Here is a 14,057-nt window from a genome sequence, read left to right as displayed (position 1 = left end):
TATGTTCTGCTTTTAAATACAGCAATTTAAATCACAATTATTACTCAGCAGGATGTGAAAGCTTACCCACCTGCAAACTAATTAAGAAAAAGTAAACATGAGCTAGACAAATTAATTTCTAAAATGTTCTCAAATGTATAATATCTACACAATATTAAAATAGCACAGATTAATTTGTGCTTTATTTTCATGAATTATTGATATTAAAAAAATCAAGCATTGAATAGAAATGACCATGCCTTTTGTCATTTTATCACATTACGCAGTTATGAGAAGCACCATATAAATGCAAATGTGTGGATGGATCAGCAAGTTTATTCCTATCCAATTGCTTTATATTATGCACTTACGTTCATCAATTCATATTGAATGATGTATTTTAATTTTAATTTAGATCTATTTGTTTTATAAATGTTTATAACCAAGACATTGTGCTCTTTAATTTAAGAATGATTTAAGTAATCGTGATGCCCATCTTGAATAGTATTACCACATTTATGAAACTAAATCCATTTAGACTTGCTAAATTGAGAAGATTACATAATTTCAACAACATATTTAGTTTAGTTTAGAGATGCAGCACAGAAACAGGTCCTTCGGCCCACCGAGTCCGCACCGACAGTGATCTCCACGCATTAACACTATCTAACACACACTAGGGACAATTTCATATTTATACCAAGTCAATTAAGCTACAAACCTGTACATCTTTAGAGTGTGGGAGGAAACCGATGATCTGGGAGAAAACCCACGTGGTCACGCGGGGAATGTACAAACTCTGTACAGACAGCACCTGCAGTCAGGATCGAACCTAGGTCTCTGTCTCTGAAAGCGCTGTAAGACAGCGACTCTACTGCTGCGTCACCATGCTGCCCTTATTTAATTTTTATATTCTTTAGATTATTTTTGTCCATTTATCAGTATAGTACATTATTTGTTGAATCCAAATAGTAGGTCAATTTTTCAAAGCTACTTTAGGAACCACATTATTCAGGATGTATGTCACGACACACAATTTTAATGAAATATAAACAATTGTTATGCGCTACCAATCATTTTCATAGTGGACTTATTTACAATATTTCTTAATTGGTGTTTCTAAGTAAATGCTTCTTATGTGAGTAAAGTTTTAAGACTAACCTTGTTTAACACTGTCACTTATTACCTTCTCCTGGTGCTTTAGGAAAAACCGAGTATGGTCAAAAGCAAGAGTACTAAATGTCCCTGTCACAGCCACAGCCACAGAAACAGCACAACCTTTCAGGTCCTCCAGCACAGGGATTGCTGCAGCCTCCAACAGATGATATGCTCGACATTGGCTGGCTGCAAGCAGAAGAAAACTATTACCAGTCAACAAAATGATAAAATGCTGGAAATACTCAGCAGGTTAGCAGTATCTGTGGAGATATAGAATTAACATTTTAGGTCAATGACACGTCATCAAAACCGAGAAAAGTTATAGATAAAACAAGTCCTTAGTTGCAGAGAAAATGGTGTGGAAGTGTTTGGCCGTAGAACGAGATATTAAATGGCACGTGGTTGTGGCTGTCGGTTAAGAAAGTGTGATAAGGTATCAACATGGTGTAACCAGGATGATATTTGAAATACAGGTTGTTCTGCAGTGACATCTGCTTCCAATAGCATGAGTTGGATATAGCGCAACTAATTAGTTAGGAACACTATTTGCATTACACGGGCCAAATTAATTATAACACGATTTCCTTTGCCCACCGAGTCCACGCCAACCATTGATCATCCGTTCATACTAGTTCTATGTTATCCCACTATCTCATCCATTCCCTCAACACTAAGGGCAATTTTGCAGAGGTCAATTAATCTACAAACCCACGTCTTTGGAATGTGGGAGAATCCAGAGCACCTGGAGGAGACCCACACAGTTAAATGGTGAATGTGAAAACTCCACACACACGGCACCCAAGCTCGGAATTGAACCCGGGCTCTGGCATTAGATAGATAGATATAATTTATTGCCATACAACCAGGGTCGGTGGAAATTTGGGTTGTCAGCAGCAGTACAATAATAAAGAACACACAGCCACAATAAAACTGTAACACAAACATCTACCACAGCAATCATCACTGTGGTGGAAGGCACAAAATTTGGCCAGTCCTCCTCCATTTCCCCCCCGTGGACAGGACCAGGGTCCAGAGTCAGTCCAGGATCGGTTCTTCCTCACCGGAGACCGCGGCTTTAAGTTGTTGTAGGCCGCAGGCCGGCGGTCGAGATTTAAAGTCTCCGCCGCAGCCAGAACCACTGTAGACTGCAGGGCCGGCGGTCGAAGCTCCCCTCCAGGGGTGATGGTGAGTCCATGCCGGACCTGCGGTAGAAGTTGGCCGCGGGCCGGCAGTGATGGCTTCTTGTTCCCCCGGGTCCCCCACGAGGGATCCCGGGCTGTAGACGCTGCGCCAGCTGGAACTCTGCAGACCGCGGCTTCAGGCTGCCAGCAGCCCCAGGCCAGCGAAACGGAGCACTCCCCTCCAGCGAGGGCTCACCCACTCCACAACGAGACTCCACACTGCGCCCGCCGCTGAAGCCCCCGGGCGTGTCTCCGGGAAAGGCCGCGCCGATCCTTGATGTTAGGCCACGGGGGAGGCGACCTGAAAAAACTCGCCTCTCCATGGAGGAGGCGACCAAAGCGGTTTCCCCCTTACCCCCCCACACCACCCCCCACACAAAACACACAAAGGAACATTAAATACATACTTTAAAACATACTAAAAAAATTAAAAAAGGTTGAAAAAACTGACGCGCTGCTGACATGGCTGCTGCCAGAACAGCGCCCCCTACGCATTACCATATAACAAAACCATATAACAATTACAGCACGGAAACAGGCCATCTCGGCCCTACAAGTCCGTGCCGATTATGAGGCAGCAGAGCTACCAACTGCACCACTGTGCTGCCCCATGTTTTTTCTCTGTAATTTTCTTTAACATGGTTTCTTAGGAATATAACTATAATGTTATAACAGAACTACCCGTAATAAAAGGGGAGAAAAAAATGAATATTAAAAATGTCAGACATGAGATTAGAATGGCTGAAGATGTGAAATTCAACACTGTCCTGAAGGCTTCATCAGAAGACGAGCTCATGTCGAGGGAATGTAGACAGATACAGTGGGATGGACAAATACAACTGGAAGCTCAAGATTATCTTTATAGATTAAATGGGGCTGTTCTGTAAAATGGTTACCTAATCTGTTTCGAATGCAGTTTGCCAAAGTTAAATTGCTGCGTCACTTGAAATGACTACAGTGGATTCAGAAAGTATTCAGGCCCCATCACTTTTTCCACATTATGTTACGTTACAGCCTTATTATAAAATGGATTAAATTCATTTATTTTATCATCAATCTACACACAATACCCCTGAATGAAGAAGTGAAAAAAAGGTGTTTAGAAATGTTTGCAAAGTAATCAAAAAGAAATAACTGAAATATCTAATTTACATAAGTATTCAAATCCTTTACTATGACACTCAAAATTGAGCTTAGGTTCACCCTGTTACCATTGATAATTCTTGAGATGTTTCTACAACTCGATTGGAGTCTACCAGTGGTAAATTAAATTGATTGGACATGATTTGGAAAGGCACACGCCTATCTATATAAGGTCTCACAGTTGACAGTGCATGTCAGTGCAAAAACCAAGCCATGAAGACGAAGGAATTGTTCGTAGATGTCCAAGACAGGATTGTGTCGCGACACAGGTCTGGGGAAGGGTATAAACAATTTCTGCAGCATTGCAGGTCTCGAAGAGCACAGTGGCCTCCGTCATTCTTAAATGGAAGAACTTTGGAACCACCAGGACTCTTCATGGAGCTGGCCACACGGCCAAACTGAGCAATCAGGGGAGACAGGCCTTGGTCAGGGAGGTGACCAAGAACCCGATGGTCACTCTGACAGAGCTCCAGAGTTCCTCTGGGGAGATGGGAGAACCTTCCAGAAGGACAACTATATCTGCATCACTCCACCAATCGGGCCTTTATGGTAGAGTGGCCAGATGGAAGCCACTCCTCAGTAAAAGGCACATGACAGCCTGCTTGGACTTTGCCAAAAGGCATGAAAAACAAAATTCTCTGGTCTCATGAAACCAAGATTGAACTCTTTGGCCTGAATGTCAAACATCACGTCTGGAGGAAACCAGGCACCGCTCATCACCTGGCCAATACCATACCTACGGTGAAGTATGGTGGGGACAGCATCATGCTGTGGGGATGTTTTTCAGCGGCAGGAGCTGGGAGACTAGTCAGGGTCGAGGGAAAGATGAACAGAGCAATGTACAGAGAGATCCTTGATGAAAACCTGCTCCAGAGCATTCTGGACCTCAGACTGGGGTGGAGGTTCACCTTCCAACAGGACAACGGCCCTAAGCACACAGCCAAGACAACGCAGGAGTGGCTTCATGACAAGTCTGTGAATGTCCTTGAGTGGCCCAGCCAGAGCCCGGTCTTGAACCCGATCGAACATCTCTGGAGGGACCTGGAAAAAGCTGTGCATCGACGCTCCCCATCCAACCTGACAGAACTTGAGAGGATCTGCAAAGAAGAATGGGAGAAATTACCCAAATACAGGTGTGCCAAGCTTGTAGCGTCATACCCAAGAAGACTTGAGGCTGTAATCACTGCCAAAGGTGCCTCAACAAAGTACTTAGTAAAGGGTCTGAATACTTATGTAAATGTGATATTTCAGTTATTTAATTTCTATTACTTTGCAAAAATGTCTAAACACCTGTTTTCGCTTTTTTATTATGGGGTTTTGTGTGTAGATTGATGATTAAAAAAATGAATTTAATTCATTTTAGAATAAGGCTGTAACGTAACAAAATGTGGAAAGGGTGAAGGGTCTGAATACTTTCTACATACGCTGTACTTAGGTTGTTCTATCTCTTCACTTTCTCAGCAAACAAAAACGTTTTATTGCTAATTGTTCTTTGTCCTGATGAAAGATTAATTTGCAATAGCCACCTTCCACAGATGCTGACTGATCTGCGTATTTTCAGTTTTAGAAACATAGAAAACATAGAAACATAGAAAATAGGTGCAAGAGTAGGCCATTCGGCCCTTTGAGCCTGCACCGCCATTCAATATGATCATGGCTGATCATCCAACAGTATTTTATTCAACTTTTATTTCCAGTTTCCAGCATTTTGTAGTATTTTATAGTATTTTGTAGTACAGGTATTTTGCTTTTATGCATTAAAAATACTACTCATAAATTTGGAAACTGGCTTTTGATATTTGGTCTTTTATTGAATTAATCATATTCAACTACATCTTTTATGATCCTATTTTAAATTTTCATTGCAAGATGCTTGAACCAGGGAACTGAGTAACTTACAGTAAATACCTTGACAACCTTACCTTTGCAGTAATGTTCTAATGTAGCCTAAAATTATTCTACACTCGAATGATAAAAAACCTAGCATAGTTCTACTCTCAGTGCAGCGATGGTTCTTTATGTTAATAGTACGCAAAAGCATTAATTTTTACACCAATTTGATGACAATTTCTATCTTAAAATGTTAAAGAAATTTGAATACCTGATGCTTGAACTTCTATTATAAAGCTACTTAAATCTTGCTGGCCACTTTCCTGCACCGAATCTGTCTTCAGTGCCTTCACTGATTCACTGCTCACTTCAATGTTGAGAGCACTTTCGTCATCTGAAATAGAAAACCAAATCTCTCAATTGCTGACAATTCAGAAAGCTAATTGACGAACCTTTTCCAATATATAAGGAAAGTAGAAATAAGTCAGAAATTTTGAAAATGATAAAATGAGTAGGTTATAATCTGTCCAACCCTAGACCTTGCATAGTGGGGAGGGATGATGGAAAAAATGGCCAACATAGGGAATCTAAGGATGTTTGGAAGGTAATAAATAGATGTTATTTGTATATATTCAATGTATTTAGCTTTCACAGCACAGCTAGTTTAGTTAAAAAAAACATTGGCGGTTGTAAATAACTGATGATAATTAAAACTAATACACACCGCTAAAAAATAGGTTTTCTTATCTTCGGGTGATCTTTTGTATTGTATTGTATTGTATTCAAATTTATTGTCATTGTCTCAATTTGAGACAACGAAATGAATTTCCCGTACAGGCAGTATCGTTAAAAAAAATCACAAGAAAAATAATAAAAATAAATAATAAATAAATAATAAAACATATTAAAAATAAAATTGAAATTGAATTAAAAATTAAAAAAAAGCACAAACACAGAAAGTCCACAACACAACATAACATAAATGGCACCCAGGTGAGGAAGGCACCATAGTCCAGCCAGCCTCCCCTCCGTGTTCATCCGTGGTCGGGGCCTTCCGAGCACCCGCAGTCGCCGCCCCGGGTGGCCCGATGTTCAGGCCCTCACGCCGGGCTGGTGGAACGCCGACGCCGAACCCCGACGGTGAGCAGCCTCCTCCTCAGCGGCCCGGACCCCCTGATCAGCCGCCTCCCGCTGCCGGAGTCTGCAGCTCCTTAGTCCACAGGTCGAGCCGGGCAGAGTCGCAGGACCCCGCGCTGTCCATCAGCGCCGCCCGTGTTGGGAGCTCCGCAAACCGCAGCTCCAGGATGTCGGTGCAGCAGGTCCGGCACTCCGGGCTCCAGACGGCGACCCCCGGTAAGGCATCGCCAGTCCCGCGATGTTCCAACGCTGTCCCGCCGCTGCTGGAGCTCCGGTCGATCCCGGCAGGAAAGGCCGCGCCAATCCAGGTAGGTAGGCCGCTGTGGGGGGAGGGAGGGGCGAGGACGCGACTCGAATAATAGTCGCGTCCTCACCAGGAAGCGGCTGAAGGACGGTATCCCCCGCACCGTGCCCTCTTCCCCCACATAAAAAACACCAAAAAACACAAAAAAAAACACTTTAACATAACTAAATAAACAAAAAAACAAAAACATACCGGGGATCCAAGCATGAAGGAGGGATAATTATTCACAATTCTGTCTAGGTTCTTATCCGTTGCAACCTTGAGATTACAGCTGCTCTTTGTCGTTGTACCCAGCAATTAACAGACTTTTTTAATAAATTGACCCAATTACTTCTCCATACAGAGATAATTACCTTTATGGTACAAATGGGGGGAGTGGTATACTAAATAACAGAAAACATAAGGTTGAAGATAACTCTGGGAAAAACGCAGGCAGGTGGGACTAGTGTTGATGGGGCATGTTGGTCAGCGTGGGCAAGTTTCCACACCATATGACTTCATGACTCTAAGTCACCAGTCCATGTCATCCAAAGATACTGGCTGGTCTGCTGAATTACTCCAGTACTTTGTGATTTTTTTTTCAAACTATACTTGTGAATCTGAGTTATATTTTAAGGAAAAATAAAGGTGCGGCCTGAAATTGCTCTGGGAACTGCGTATTTTCTTATTTGGCTTCAAGGACAGCCCAAACTTCACCCGAACAACAGAGCTTAAACAAAATCTATAGCAAAGAACAATTGAATAATTAGTCAATTTTTAAAAATGAGGTGGGGTTGTGCGGGGTTGCTGCAACTTACTGGCAGAAATCTGATTTTCCTCGTTATTATTTGTCTGACAAGAAGCTGCCACCTTCTTGGATCTTAGCATAATGAAGTTGCTGAGAGGATCACAGTCTTCCTCGTACGTTTTTGTCTTGGGACCACTATTATCTTCACAACTAATGGAATTCGTAATGGAAATGGTTGTTATATTTTGTAACTTCAAAGGTAATGCTTCACTTCCAATATTTATGTCTTGCTGTGCATCAGAATATGCTGTTTCTTCATCTTCAGAATATGTTTTAACAGTAACATTATTATTCCCATTTATTAAGGTTGGGCTTTCAGAACATTCTGTTAAAGAAAGTGGGAGATAAACATTATTACTGGAGCATTTAAATTTAATTTGTTTACCATAAGGACTATGGTATAAATTTATGGTTCGTCTTTTCATAATTGGCCAGACCTTTTATGTATTGCAGCAGTACACAAGAGCATGAAATGCATTAGAGTCAGTTGAGATTACATTAAGACTGCAAGTTCAGCACAATATGGGTTTGTTTTCTCTCTAATGCTAAATTTGTGCTTAAAGCCTAATCTGACTTTAGATTACAATTGCACCACTACTGAAGTGGCAAGGCTCCTGCAGTAGTACACAATTAACATTTCAAACATGACTACATTATATTCACAAGAGATGAAAATAAATAAAAATATATAATTCAATCAATTTACTGAGACACAAATTATATTTGAGGACTGAACTAAACCATTATGCTTTTTAAAATATATCATATGCGTGTCAAAGATTATATAACATGCAAAGTTTATGGATTTCTAAGTACTGAGAGAACTAACGATAAGCATTCTGAATTATTCTACGTAAAGGCAAATTAATTCTTTTCACAACATTGTGTGATTAGATACATTTTAATGTGGAATGTAATCAGAAAACATACTTTCCAAGTGAACCATGGTAACTGGTGAAAATTCTTCGAATTTAGCAGCTGGTAATTCTTTTGTTTCAATATGACCTAAGTGCAGTTGCTCCATTATGTCTATCTGAAGTGCAGCTATTTTCACATACTCTTCCCACAAACTTTTTACTGCAGCACTTATCAGCTCCTCTGGGGAGACATTTAGCAGGTAAATTAACTCAGAAACTGGTTGATGATGGAAGACATGTTCTTTAATCCGAGGTTCTAAATAAAAAATAAAGAACAGCTATTAACAATATATTAAGAAAACCAGTAAGAAAATATTCTACAGAAAACCTTAACTTTGGGTTCCATCATTGCTTTCCCTGAAAGATTATGTGTTTTCTTATTTTCAAGAATGTATGTACAGTTCCCTTAAAAATTTCACAATCTCCAATGTGTTGTACACTTCAAGAATATCTCGAGGTATCTTTTCTCCCAAGATGATTTTTTATCAATCCCAAATTGACACCATGTCACAGAAGCATCTATCAAAGCAAACATCCAAACTTTTGCTAAAGAGTTTGGATGTTTGGAGTTTTGCTAAAGAACTATGCAACTGAAAGGACAAGAGTGAGAGAGAGATTTGGTGAGGAACAGAGGGGAATGTGGGGTGCATTCCAGAGTTTAAGGCAAAGACAGACATTAACATCAGGGATTTGTAAGAGGTCATAATTAGAGAGAACACAATGATTTCAAAGGGATTTACATCCCTTAAAGCCTTGCTTCCTTACATCTAAAAAAAAGAGGTAGAAGAAATGAAGACATGAGAGGATTTGCATACATAGATAGTAGTGTTGCTAAATCGGAAGCCAAAGCAGTTTAACAGTCAGTCAAATGAGTCGGCTGAGGTTATTAAATGAGGGATAGCATTAAAATCGTCAAGTCTTGAGCTAATAAAGCCTTGGAAGCAAAGATTTTAGGTCTAGTATCGGTAGGAAAGAAAGTAAACTCAATGCTAGCATTTATTTCAAGATGGCTTGTAAACAAAAACAGGGATGTAATGGTGAGGCTCTATAAGGCACTGGTAAGGCCACATTTAAAATACTGTGAGCCATTTTGGGCACCATATCTGAGGATGTGCTGGCTCTGGAGAGGGTTCAGAGGAGGTTTACAAAAATGATCCCAGGAATGAGTAGATTAACCTATGATGAGCGTTTGTCAGCACTGGGCCTGTACTCGTTGGAGTTTAGAAGAATGCGGGGGGAGCTCATTGAAACATACAGAATAGTGAAAGGCTTGGATAGAGTGGTTGTGGAGAGCATATTTCCACTAGTGGGGAGTCTAGGACTAGAGGTCATAGAATCAAAGGACTTTCTTTTAGGAGGGGGAGTGAATCTGTGGAATTCTTTGCCACAGAAGGCTGTGGAGGCCAAGGCAGTGGATATTTTTAAGGCAGAGATAGATAGATTCTTGATTAGTACAGGTGTCAGAGGTTATGGGGAGAAGGCAGGAGAATGGGGTAAGAGGGAGAGATAGATCAGCCATGATTGAATGGCATAGACTTGATGGGCCAAATGGCCTAATTCTACTCCTATCTCCTACGACCTTATGATCTAATGACCGAGTGAGCTAAGGTAGGGGGTAACTATCAAGCACAACACCAATGTTAATAATGTGATGATACATCACATAAAATGTTCCTTGATCTTTATAATTTTAATTTTAGGGCATTTAGTCTCTTGATTCTTTTCCCCAAAATCCTTCACTTGCCTTGTCTGTTGACAATCTCTACACTTGTCAGCAATTATAGTTCCACTTTCCTCACTCTCATCTAGAAGACACACCACCAGACAGGCAAATATGTAGACAAAATAAAGATAGGAGCCGGACAGATGCATAACTATGTTTAAAAACTCAATGTGTTATCAGCAGATATCAGATAGCAAAAGGTCACAGTAGCACCAAGTAAACCTCCACCAGTTGCAATGGAAATTTTCAAGCACCAATCTCTCATGGGATTAATGTGCATCCATATTCAAAAATTACTCTGATCTCACAATCTGTACTCTAGTTCGTTGAGCTGGTTTTATATCTCTTGATCTTTACCCCACCTAATGTACCTCATATTCTCTGCTCTCCTCCCACCACTTCTCGTAATTTCCATATACTTTCCATTGAGGCCCCTTTTAACATGACCTATTCTTCCACTACTCTCTCTTTTGGGGACTTAATTTACTCAATGACTTCGGAACTTATAAAGTGAATTTAATACTTAATCCTGGTGTTTCATGTGCTATTATAGCCAGGGGCGGAAAACCCGGGGGGGCCAGAGGGGACACGTCCTCCCCATGTTTTGTAGAGGTGGGGGACATCCCCCCCAAGTCTTTGTGATCCCGATTTTAAAATCGCCGTTTTTGGCGCTGGATTGAGCCTCCGAAGCCTCGCGCGTGTGTGTGAGCGTACGCATCCGCGCGTGGCCGCCAAAAAATTGTTTCCCCCGTCCCCTCCATGTTTTGATAGTGAGTTCCGTTCTTGATTATAGCAGATAGTATAGAGACACACAGTTTCTTATCTCTCAAACGTTTGTAATTTTCCTTATTTAAAAAAGCTTTAATAGTTAGAAGCTGAAGCAGGCCACATTGTCCTTTTCTGCCCATTCCACCATTCAGCAAAGTTATGGCTAATCTGATTGTCATCTGAACTCCACATTCCTGTTTACAGCAGTAACTTTTCAGCCCAATAAAGTATTTAGATAGTTCTGCCTTATATTCAAATACCCTGTTTCCACCGCCTTTGAAAAAGAGTTCCAAAGAAATTACCCACCAAGAAATAATGTCATAATCTTTCTCTTAAATGTGTGATCCCTTTAAATTTTGACCCCCATCTTCTCTACATCCTCCCTGTCAAGCCATCTCAATGGTTTTCAATAGGTCCCAGGCTAAATTAATAGTTTACGTTAAGCGCATTGAACAATTTTGGACAACACCTCACTTGATATTACTGGCGAGATTCTTCCATATGACTACACATAAATGTTATTGTCATGAACATATTTGGAAACTAAACCCTAATTATTGAAAGTGAAAGCATGAAATAGCATCATCATAACATTATCAAGAACCCTGTGAAAGCACAATTGATTTCTCAACTAGATTCTGTTGTTTCCAGAGACCTTTCTTTGAATGCAGCAACTTTTAATTCTAGTCTTTATATCCTTTTCCTTTTCATCTCAAACATATTCATTTCGTGCAAACTCTGGTAATACTTATGTAGGCTTACCCAGAGTTTCAATTTCATCTGGAGCAAAATATGTGCATTTTCCCCAGATTCTAATTATATTGAGTAAGTGTAAAGATACATTGTCTTCCAAACAATATTATTAATATGACATTTTTTGTTTCTCTGCATGGAATATCCATTTTCTCCAGCATAATATGTTCAAAAATGTGACTAGTCTAACATAATATTTGTTCTCATTACCTCGCAACCTCAGAGATGCAATAGAACTATAGAAATTTTCTGCCTGCCATATTTCAAACTCCAGAAAATCCTTTGTTGTTTCTGTTAAAATTGCACTGTGAAGTGGAATACAACCAAAGTTTAATCAAAATATTATGTTAACAGTTCTTGCACTGTACAAAATTCTAGACCTAAAAATCATGACATTTTGAAGATGGCTATAAATGTTATAAAACTTTCAATTGAAACATTTGATCTGACAAAATGTAACAGCAATTCTTTACTAATCAAAAACCAGACAATAGTATGAACTATGGATAAACATGTGAGAATAAAGATTCCAGATAAAGTAAGTAAGTAAGTAAGTAAGTTTATCGTTTATTGGCCATGTATTCACATACGAGGAATTTGCCTTGGTGCTCCGCCCAGAAGTAACAACATGACATACAGTGACAGTTATGAATGACTCAGAAAACACTCAACATTAATAATAATAAACATTAAACATTAATGATAAAACACCATTGATCAAGCATGTGAACCAACAAAATACCAGATCAAAGGGAGGCTACAGATTTTTGACTTGAGTAGAGCAACTACTCGTGGATAAAAACTGTTTTTATGTCTGGCTGTGGCAGCTTTGACAATCCGGAGTCGCCTTCCAGAGGGAAGTGATTCAAAGAGTTTGTGGCCTGGGTGAGAGGGGTCAGAGATGATCTTGCCCGCTCGCTTCCTGGCCCTTGCAGTGTACAGTTCATCAATGGAGGGAAGGTTGCAGCCAATAACCTTCTCTGCTGATCGGACGATTCGCTGCAGCCTCCAGGTGTCGTGCTTGGTGGCTGAGCCAAACCAGACCATGATGGAGAAGGTGAGAACAGATTCTACAATGGCCGTGTAGAATTGGACCATCATTGCCTGTGGCAGATTGTGCTTCCTCAGCTGCCGTAGGAAGTACATCCTCAGTTGTGCCTTTTTGACTGTGGAGTCGATGGTGGCCTCCCATTTAAGGTCCGTGGAGATGATGGTTCCCAGGAAGTTAAAATACTCCACAGATGTGACTGTGGTGTTGTTGATGGTGAGTGGAGTGAGAGGAGGGGGAGCTCTCCTAAAGTCTACAATCAATTCCACTGTCTTAAGAGCATTGAGCTCTAGGTTGTTGCAACGGCATCAGGACGCCAGCTGTGACACTCCCTGTCTGTAGGCAGATTCCTCCCCTTCCTGGATCAGTCCAATCAGGGTTGTGTCGTCCGCAAACTTGAGAAGCTTGACAGAGGTGTCTGTGGAGGTTGGTGTAGAGAGAGTAGAGGAGAGGAGAGAGTACGCAGCCTTGCGGTGCTCTTATGCTGAGCGTTTGCGCGTCCGAGATGAGCTTTCCCAGCCTCACATGCTGCTTCCTGTCTGTCAGGGAGCTGGTGATCCACCGACAGAGGGGTTCAGGCACAGTCAACTTGGAAAGTTAGGAGTGTAATAGCTCTGACACAATGGTGTTAAATGCAGAGCTAAAATCAACAAAGGATCCTCGCATAGGTCCCCTGGAAGTCCAGGTGCTGTAGGATGAAGCACAGGCCCAGGTTGACTGCATCATCCACAGATCTATTGGCCCGATATGCTAACTGCAGAGGGTCCAGCAGGGAGTTTGTGATATTTTTCAGCTTGGCCAACACAAACCTTTCGAGTGTCTTCATGACGACAGAGGTCAGTGTGACAGGCCTGTAATCATTAAATAAGCTGTAGTCACAGCTTATTTATTTATTTTACTTTTCTACACAGCTTATTTATTTATTTATTTATCTATTTATTTATCTATTTATTTATTTATTTATTTATTTTACTTTTCTTTTTCATCGGTTGGAGCTGCATACTAAATCTCGTTGCACTGATGTGCAATGACAATAAAATATATTATTATTATTATTATTATTATTATTATTATTATTAAGACAAGTAATCCTTGCCTTTTTGGGTATAGGGACAAAAGTGGAGACTTTGAAGCAGGCAGGGTCAGTACATGTTTGCAGGGACTGGTTAAAAATGTCTGTATATACCAGTGCCAGCTGTTTGGCACAGAGCTTAAGAGTAGAGGGGGAAACATTGTCATCATCCCCTCATCCCCCCGCCCTCGGGCTCCTCCTCCTCCTTTTCCCTTTCTTCTCCCCCCCGCCCCCCATCAGTCTGAAGAAGGGTTTCG

General features: G+C 40.9%; 1 protein-coding gene across 1 annotated transcript; it reads right to left on the bottom strand.

Moving 5' to 3' along the window:
* On the bottom strand, positions 1-12,096 carry LOC129695469 (protein shortage in chiasmata 1 ortholog-like). Its single transcript, XM_055632444.1, has 5 exons — positions 11,891-12,096; positions 8,450-8,692; positions 7,530-7,844; positions 5,563-5,685; positions 1-1,323 (listed from the first exon to the last, which is right to left on the bottom strand). The coding sequence occupies exons 2-5, from the start codon at positions 8,541-8,543 to the stop codon at positions 1,136-1,138; spliced, it is 720 nt and encodes a 239-aa protein (XP_055488419.1). The 5' UTR covers positions 8,544-8,692; positions 11,891-12,096; the 3' UTR covers positions 1-1,135.
* Positions 12,097-14,057: the final 1,961 nt, after the last annotated feature.

This window comes from Leucoraja erinacea, chromosome 3 (genome assembly GCF_028641065.1).
Source record: "Leucoraja erinacea ecotype New England chromosome 3, Leri_hhj_1, whole genome shotgun sequence".
Lineage (NCBI taxonomy): Eukaryota > Metazoa > Chordata > Chondrichthyes > Rajiformes > Rajidae > Leucoraja > Leucoraja erinaceus.
Note: the sequence above shows the minus strand (reverse complement) of the source record. Positions and strands in the feature narration are given on the sequence as shown.